The sequence below is a fragment of the Perca flavescens genome, chromosome 12, assembly GCF_004354835.1.
Source record: "Perca flavescens isolate YP-PL-M2 chromosome 12, PFLA_1.0, whole genome shotgun sequence".
Lineage (NCBI taxonomy): Eukaryota > Metazoa > Chordata > Actinopteri > Perciformes > Percidae > Perca > Perca flavescens.
In genome coordinates, this window is record NC_041342.1 from 34,301,933 (window position 1) to 34,311,063 (window position 9,131).

The 9,131-nt window shown below is 39.9% G+C and overlaps 1 protein-coding gene across 1 annotated transcript in view; it reads right to left on the reverse strand.

The window, feature by feature from the left end:
• The window catches only part of nmnat2 (nicotinamide nucleotide adenylyltransferase 2), a 20,416-nt gene extending 12,196 nt beyond the window's left edge, over window positions 1–8,220 (reverse strand). Inside the window, exon 1 of the mRNA XM_028594032.1 lies at window positions 8,100–8,220. Coding sequence (XP_028449833.1) covers window positions 8,100–8,184 — 85 coding nt within the window. The 5' untranslated portion in view covers window positions 8,185–8,220. The remainder of the gene's footprint in view (window positions 1–8,099) is intronic.
• Between the last annotated feature and the right edge of the window lie 911 nt (window positions 8,221–9,131).

Sequence of the window (9,131 nt, forward strand, 5' to 3'; positions counted from 1 at the left end):
TTTTGTTACTCCGCTACATTCATCTGTTCCAGCTTTAGTTACTAGTTACTTTAGTTACTCCGCTACATTCATCTGTTCCAGCTTTAGTTACTAGTTACTTTAGTTACTCCGCTACATTCATCTGTTACAGCTTTAGTTACTAGTTACTTTAGTTACTCCAATACATTCATCTGTTCCAGCTTTAGTTACTAGTTACTTTAGTTACTCCGCTACATTCATCTGTTCCAGCTTTAGTTACTAGTTACTTTAGTTACTCCGCTACATTCATCTGTTCCAGCTTTAGTTACTAGTTACTTTAGTTACTCCGCTACATTCATCTGTTACAGCTTTAGTTACTAGTTACTTTAGTTACTCCGCTACATTCATCTGTTCCAGCTTTAGCTACTAGTTACTTTAGTTACTCCACTACATTCATCTGTTCCAGCTTTAGTTACTAGTTACTTTAGTTACTCCTCTACATTCATCTGTTCCAGCTTTAGTTACTAGTTACTTTAGTTACTCCTCTACATTCATCTGTTCCAGCTTTAGTTACTAGTTACTTTAGTTACTCCTGTACATTCATCTGTTCCAGCTTTAGTTACTAGTTACTTTAGTTACTCCTCTACATTCATCTGTTCCAGCTTTAGTTACTAGTTACTTTAGTTACTCCTCTACATTCATCTGTTCCAGCTTTAGTTACTAGTTACTTTAGTTACTCCGCTACAGTCATCTGTTCCAGCTTTAGTTACTAGTTACTTTAGTTACTCCGCTACATTCATCTGTTCCAGCTTTAGTTACTAGTTACTTTAGTTACTCCGCTACATTCATCTGTTCCAGCTTTAGTTACTAGTTACTTTAGTTACTCTGCTACATTCATCTGTTACAGCTTTAGTTACTAGTTACTTTAGTTACTAGTTACTTTAGTTACTCAGCTACATTTCAGAGAGAGAGAAATAGAAAGGTGCCCAAAGTCCACGCTCAGCCCAAAGTCTCTGCACGAGACAAGACGGAGTGTCATCAGCTCAGAAACGACCAGAAAAATACATACATCTCAGGGTTGGACTTCCGTGGGAGCAGAACAATCATATATCTGCGGGCGGGGGCGGACTGACCATCTGGCAATTCTGGCAAATGCCAGAGGGGCCGGACCATTTTTTTTCATTCATGTAGGCCGGTCAGATTCATTTTTTTAATGTACAATACAGGCCAAAAGTTTGGACCCACCTTCTCATTCAATGTGTTTCCTTTTTTATTTTCATGACTATTTACATTGTAGATTCTCAGTGAAGGCATCAAAACTATGAATGAACACATATGGAATTATGTACTTAACAAAAAAGTGTGAAATAACTGAAAACATGTCTTGTATTTTAGATTCTTCAAAGTAGCCACCCTTTGCTTTTTTATTAATAAGGGAAATAATTCCACTAATTAACCCTGACAAAGCACACCTGTGAAGGTAAAACCATTTCAGGTGACTACCTCATGAAGCTCATTGAGAGAACACCAAGGGTTTGCAGAGTTATCAAAAAAAGCAAAGGGGGGCTACTTTGAAGAATCTAAAATATAAGACATGTTTTCAGTTATTTCACACTTTTTTGTTAAGTACATAATTCCATATGTGTTCATTCATAGTTTTGATGCCTTCAGTGAGAATCTACAATGTAAATAGTCATGAAAATAAAAAGGAAACGCATTGAATGAGAAGGTGTGTCCAAACTTTTGGCCTGTACTGTACAAATAAATAATAATAAATAAAGTCGACCGACCCAATCAGAGGTTACTGAAATTGGGATTTTCAGTCAAATTCAAGCGCGTCACCTTCAAACGGGACCTCGGTTTGCTGGTTTCAGGCTGTACCGGACCCTCCCGGTGATCAGGCTGCGCAGCGAGAAGCCGCTGCTGACGGGCGCAGAGCTCCGCCGGAGCTCCGACTGCTGTCTGTCCGCGCGGCCGTCTGACGGCCTCACAGTTACTGGTTAAAAACATCTCGTCGCGTTTAATAGTAGTCTAATTCGGTGATTTGGAACAGTTGGTTGTAACGCCTGATGCGAAGTGTAGGCCTATAGGAGTACACAGGGGGGCGGAGCTAGACTCTCAGTACAGTGGGGGCGGAGCTTCATCATGGGGCCCTCTGCTACCAAGTCATTTTAAAATTAAAACCGTTAAAAAAAACGGTAAAATATGCGATGAATGCATATGTTATAATGTGTCACTCGTTGAGCCAAGTAAGCCTTTATGTCAAATAAAACACAAAGAAAAGACACATTTTTTGACAAGTTTGTATTAACGAACAAAGAAAACAGTTTGCCAGTCAAGTGAAAATGATTCAGCACCACGGACAGCGACAGCTGATGGACAGCAATGGTGCTGAACAGGCCAAGAGCGCTCAATTATATGTTTGATAAGAAGAGCTGGATTATCACAGCGTGAGATCATATGCAGTAATTATCTTATTTCAGCTAATAACGTGTCACTTGGTGAGGTGCATAGCACCCATGCTATCTCCACTGCTTGTTCACGGTTGTCATGTGTACTGTACACATGATAACCGTGAACAAGCAGTGTTGCTCTGCTCCGTCTTTCTGCTGTACCCCATTCACGTAGTGTTTACACTGTCTAGGTTAAACTCTGCAATTAATCCGCGGTTCACATGTATGCATGGACTGTGTTGGTCCGTTACACTGTAGGCTATACTCAACATCACTGATCATTTTGGATCAGTAGAATGTAGAAAACATTACACTTCACAACGTTTTTTATCCAAAACATGATTGTGTTACTGTACAATTTAGCAGTAAAAGCAGTAGCCTCTGTAAGTCAATCCTCCATTTTTTAACTTGGGACCATAAAGCCCTGTTCATGCTGTGTGTTGTCTATCCGGCCCATGTCCCAGATGTGAAATGCCCCCTATTCTGTTATACTTTGTATTTTGAATTGTTACCTGCCAACCAGAATTTTGTGATTTCCTTGCCATAAACATAGACGTTTTTACCATAAATTGGTGCCTAAAAATGTATCAGAAAGCAGGAATTGAAGTCTTTTACCCTCAAAATTCCCCCAGAATCCCCCCTGCTTTATGTGTTCCACCAAACGCCAAGCATAATCACAGACACATATTTAAATTGCAGAGTTAGAGAGTTAAAGAGAATGAAAGAATGGAGAGCCAGACAGACAATATGTACAGTGTCAACAGAGAGAAACACGGAGTAGGAAGCATTGTTTGCCAGTTACTTACATTAAATATTTACAAATCTGTTACATAAGGTACTGCTTGTATTATGTCACCATCTGTACACAAATGTAATTAGTGAATGCACGCTGGACGGGTGTGGTAATGTGGGCTGGTGTGGCTACAGTGCCAGGGCAGAATTTTCGTCCCAGTCCCCCCTGTCTGTGGGGGTCACTAATTTATTGCCAACATCAGTGTCGACAGGTCATTTTTCCAGGGCTACAGACCAGAATGTTTTCACTGTAGCCCCGAATTTTAAATGTAAGCAACACAGAGTGTAGGTGCGCAATAATATTGCTACATTTAGTTTTTTAGTTCCCATGACGTAACCTTTACAGTCTCAGAGAGCTCTGAAGCCTGTAATCCCACCGGCTGTGAGTCTCCTTCCTCTGTCTCTGTGTTGGTGTTCTAACCTCCGGCTGATTTGTGAGGACTATGGTGAACTGCTCCTCAGATCTCTGCAGGGTAAATCCAGACAGCTAGCTAGACTATCTGTCTGTCTGTCTGTCTAACTGCTCCTCAGATCTCTGCAGGGTAAATCCAGACAGCTAGCTAGACTATCTGTCTGTCTGTCTGTCTAACTGCTCCTCAGATCTCTGCAGGGTAAATCCAGACAGCTAGCTAGACTATCTGTCCAATCGGAGTTTTCTGTTGCACGACTAAAAACTACTTCTGAACGTACACATGTTCCACCAGAACCAGTTCCTTCCTGAGGCTATTTAGCAGAGGCACCGTGGCTCCGTCCGGAGCTTAGCCCCGCCCACGATGATCGTGATTGGTTTAAAGAAATGCCAATAAACCAGAGTAAGTTTTCCTCCCATCCCAGGAATGCTGTGTGGACTAGACAGACCTTCCTTTGCAGCGCTGTGGAGGAGGGTCTGGCGAGGCGAGACTACTGCAGCGGTAAAAGAGGTACTCAGAGCTCAGTGAGTAATAGGAGCCAGCGAGATCCACGTCATTTTGACGTCACATTGTCACGCGACAGGTCGGGAACGTGTGTGACCATACGTTGCTATGGTTATGTGACTGACAACTGGAATAATTCATGTGTTTCAGTGTGCAGATCATGTATTGAAACCTTAATCATTTACCCATTCAATATCATCTTAAATAGCTCAATTAGATTATTTTAAACGTGTAACTCAGTTTGACTTTGAGATGATTATCTTCAGAGAGGAGAACTATCATGATCAACTCGTCGTGAGTTCATTTTGTTACAGCAGAGATGTGAATAATTCATGTTTCACTGTGCAGATTATCTACTAAAACCTTCTTATATTCGTGGATCCTTTCAATATCAGAAATGTGAATAATTCATGTGTACCCTGCAGCTTTGCTTCCTCTCATTAGCTGCCGTTTAAACCTCCTACAGTACAAAGCATAAAGTATAATGTATCATGTGTTACACCTTCTTAGCCATCCATACCTAACTTATTATTATGATATGCTCAGTGGAGATCTGGTGAAACTGGACGATATGTTAATGTAGACGAGGAAAAGTCTATCTGTCCAATGTGTTGTTAAAAGTAGGATACTGGTTTTTAAAGGCTCATACCGATACTGATTATTAGTAGTTAATGAAACCGATAACTGATATTTGGAGCCGATATGCATTCACAATGAAAATGGGAATTTTTAAAGGTCCCATGGCATGAAAATGTCACTTCATGAGTTTTTTTTTTAACATTAATATGAGTTCCCCCAGCCTGCCTATGGTCCCCCAGTGGCTAGAAATGGTGATAGGTGTAAACCGAGCCCTGGGTATCCTGCTCTACCTTTGAGAAAATGAAAGCTCAGATGGACCAATCAGGAATCTTTTCATTATGAGGTCATAAGGAGCAAGGTTACTTCCCCTTTCTCTGCTTTGCCCACCCAGAGAATTTGGCCCACCCATGAGAGAGAGAGACATCATGGCTTTCAAACGAGCAAAGTGGCAATTGGTAAAGGCCACACCCCCACCCTCCACCTTGCCCCCCCTCTCCTCCTCAATAGCATTTAAAGCTACAGACAAAGTAGACGAGTGGTGAGAGAAACCGAAGCAGAGGTACAGACACAGAGCTGTAGCCGAGCCAAAGTAGAGCACTTTTAAATTCATTCACTTTATCGGTTATCAGGCAAATAAAACGCTGATACGGATAATCTGCAGACTGCCAAAAAACAGCCAGGGCCAATAATCAGTCTATCCCTAGTTTAAATGATATAAGTCTATCCCTAGTTTAAATGATATAAGTCTATCCCTAGTTTAAATGATATAAGTCTAGCCCTAGTTTAAATGATATAAGTCTATCCCTAGTTTAAATGATATAAGTCTAGCCCTAGTTTAAATGATATAAGTCCAGCCCTAGTTTAAATGATATAAGTCTATCCTAGTTTAAATGATATAAGTCTATCCCTAGTTTAAATGATATAAGTCTATCCCTAGTTTAAATGATATAAGTCCAGCCCTAGTTTAAATAATATAAGTCTATCCTAGTTTAAATGATATAAGTCTATCCCTAGTTTAAATGATATAAGTCTATCCCTAGTTTAAATGATATAAGTCTATCCCTAGTTTAAATAATATAAGTCTATCCCTAGTTTAAATGATATAAGTCTATCCCTAGTTTAAATGATATAAGTCTATCCCTAGTTTAAATAATATAAGTCTATCCTAGTTTAAATAATATAAGTCTATCCTAGTTTAAATGATATAAGTCTATCCCTAGTTTAAATGATATAAGTCTATCCTAGTTTAAATAATATAAGTCTATCCTAGTTTAAATAATATAAGTCTATCCTAGTTTAAATAATATAAGTCTATCCCTAGTTTAAATGATATAAGTCTATCCCTAGTTTAAATAATATAAGTCTATCCTAGTTTAAATAATATAAGTCTATCCTAGTTTAAATAATATAAGTCTATCCTAGTTTAAATAATATAAGTCTATCCCTAGTTTAAATAATATAAGTCTATCCTAGTTTAAATAATATAAGTCTATCCTAGTTTAAATGATATAAGTCTATCCCTAGTTTAAATAATATAAGTCTATCCTAGTTTAAATGATATAAGTCTATCCCTAGTTTAAATAATATAAGTCTATCCTAGTTTAAATGATATAGAACATGAATTTAGGTTTCTACTGTCCTGTTTCACTGGGAACGGTGTGCTGCCTTGTTTAGTAAGATAACAACAGATATTGATTTTGTAAATATATTTGGATGATGCTCAAACATTGAGATGTCTGTTCACATGTGAAACACATAAATTAACCAGTTATCTTTTTAAGAAAGTGTGAGATGGGCACCAAGGTAGCTCACCTGGTTTGGGTCTTTTTTCATATTTTTTTTTCTTCATTTATTTATTTAATAATCTCTCAAACTAACTTTTATTTTATTTTTCTAAAATATTTTTTTTTGGCTTTTCCGCCTTTAATTTTGACAGGACAGCTAGGTGAGAAAGGGGCGAGAGAGATGGGAGGGGGCATGCAGGAAATCATCACAGGTCGGATTCAAACCCTGGACCTCTGTGCCGAGGCATGAACCTCTCAGTATAGGCCTACTGTATGTGCGCCTGCTCTACCCACTGAGCCAACCCGGCCACAAACTAATTAACTTTTACCACTAGTTTTACACTTCTCTTTGAAATTCATGCTCAATACGCCTCGTTTATATGAAATTATATGTAATATTTGAATAAAAAAAGCAGAAATTACAATTTGTTTTGGTTAATAGTTCAGATCAGAGGACCGTTTGTTGATGGATAATCAAAATCAATAAAGTTTGATCAGGAAACTGTGTTGAAACCATTTCAGTTTCACACCTGATGTCTTCCTGGGTTAGCCTGTTTGTAAAGCATGAACATATCTTAAATTATCATCCAATTATATGTTAACCCTATATAGGCTTCTAGCCAACTTCATTCAGTTATTATTGCAGCAATTTGGATAAAAGAAACCCAAATTTATCATAAAGAGACTTTAAAAACGGGTCACATTTGTCCCAAAGACAACAGGAGGGTTAATGCCGCAGACAGCCGCCTCTGAGCAAGGCACTGTGTGTGTGTGTGTGTGTGTGTGTGTGTGTGTGTGTGTGTGTGTGTGTGTGTGTGTGTTTCTGTGTGTCCGGAGGGAGGCTTGTTTTCTGGGCTGCGCCACACGCCGCAAAGGCCTGCGCAGCTTCAACACGGAACATTTCCGTCTTTCTCCTCCCTAACGCAGCTTCAGACTGCGATGATCCGGGTTACATCATGTCCCTAACGTGTCATTGTTCTGTTCTGGGTTTGTGTCCTCTGGACATTTCTCCCGAAGTGGAGCCGTCGCCCATTTCAGCACCACCGCGCCGGACAGCGACCGCGCACCGCGCACCGCACACCAAACCTCATTCACATTTAGCTGGTTTTTAGCGTCGATTCTATGCCTAATGTTATTGATCGTTTGGGAGGTTTCAGTGGATCTTTATCTTCTATTAAAACACACATTCTTATACCCAACCACCCTTTACTTTGACATACAAGTTCAAAACCCCTTTATGATTATTTGTTGAGTGTTTATTTTCTCTCTCTCTCTCTCTCTCTCTCTCTCTCTCTTCGTCTTTTTCTTGTCTGGTGAAGACTCTAGGCCATGTCTCATGAATGTGTGCTCTTAGCCTGTTAATGATGGTGTTTGTGTAGACTTACGTGGGTTATGAATCAGTGCTCTTGATTTGTGTGTAAACATAACGACAGAAACATGAAAATTGTGTATATTACGTGCTTATTTCCTGTAATATTATGCCTGGAGCAAGCCTCTGGAGCAGTTTTATTTCTACCTCTTACAAATGATAGGTTATAATTTTGTCATTTTAATATGTGTATATGTGTAAATAAAGAGGCCAAACGAAAGGAAAGAGCGTCCCATCCACCCCCACTCACCGAACATATGGATGTGTCCCTTGGTGATGGGGTTGAAGCTGCCGCAGGACAGCAGGATGACGTGCGTTTTGGTGTTTTCTGTCATGGTTCCTCTCCTTTCTTCTTTCTTCTTCTTCTGTTGTCTGTCCTGTGTGTTGTGTTGTGTCCCGGTCCGGTCCGGTCCCGGTCTCTGTTTGTGTTCAGGTCTGTAGGTCCGCAGAAGGAGAGTGAGAGAGAGAGAGAGAGAGAGAGAGAGAGAGAGAGAGAGAGAGAGAGAGAGAGAGAGAGAGAGGTGTGTCTGCGGGAGGAAGCTGCGTCAGCGCGTTAAAGAGACAGTCACACAGCAGACTGCTGAAATATGTAGGCTACAATTTGCAATAGTGAACCCGAAAATACAGCTGGGCGACACAGAATATAATATTATACAAAATAATGTGGATATAATGACTAAGTGGGTAAAGACAAATATTAGAACAGATAGTCAGTCTGGCATGCTTAAAGAGCCTTTAAGTCCAGGTAGAGACAACACTGTCCTATAATGAATCTAAGACGATATCTAGTCTCATATATCGATGTTGATATTATGAAGATATATTGCCCAGTCCTACCTGAAACACTGTCACATTTTTTTATAGTTTATTCCAGTGTTGTGACCAAGTCATCTTTGATGAAGTCTCAAGTAATTTTTGAGTTATTTGTTCCAAGTCTCAGGTAAGTCAGTTATTTTTTTGGGGCAACTCAAATCAAGTCAAGTCCCAAATCCACCCAAGATTAAGAACTCCTAGCTGTAGTGTCCAGTCTTTATAAAAGACAGATACTTTTAATTTACTTTGATTTTATTGGTTGAGGAGTTGCAGCGTTCGCCTAGCCCGGCCTTCTCTGCTTCTCTTCTCTGTATGCTGGTCCCCATACAGACCAAAGTATGGTGGTGGACCTCCTGGGCACTGCCAATGTGCTCTTGAGCAAGGCACCGAACCCCCCAACTGCTCGGGGTGCCTTTCCATGGGCAGCCACCCCACTCTGACATCTCTCCATTAGTGCATGTAGAGTTAG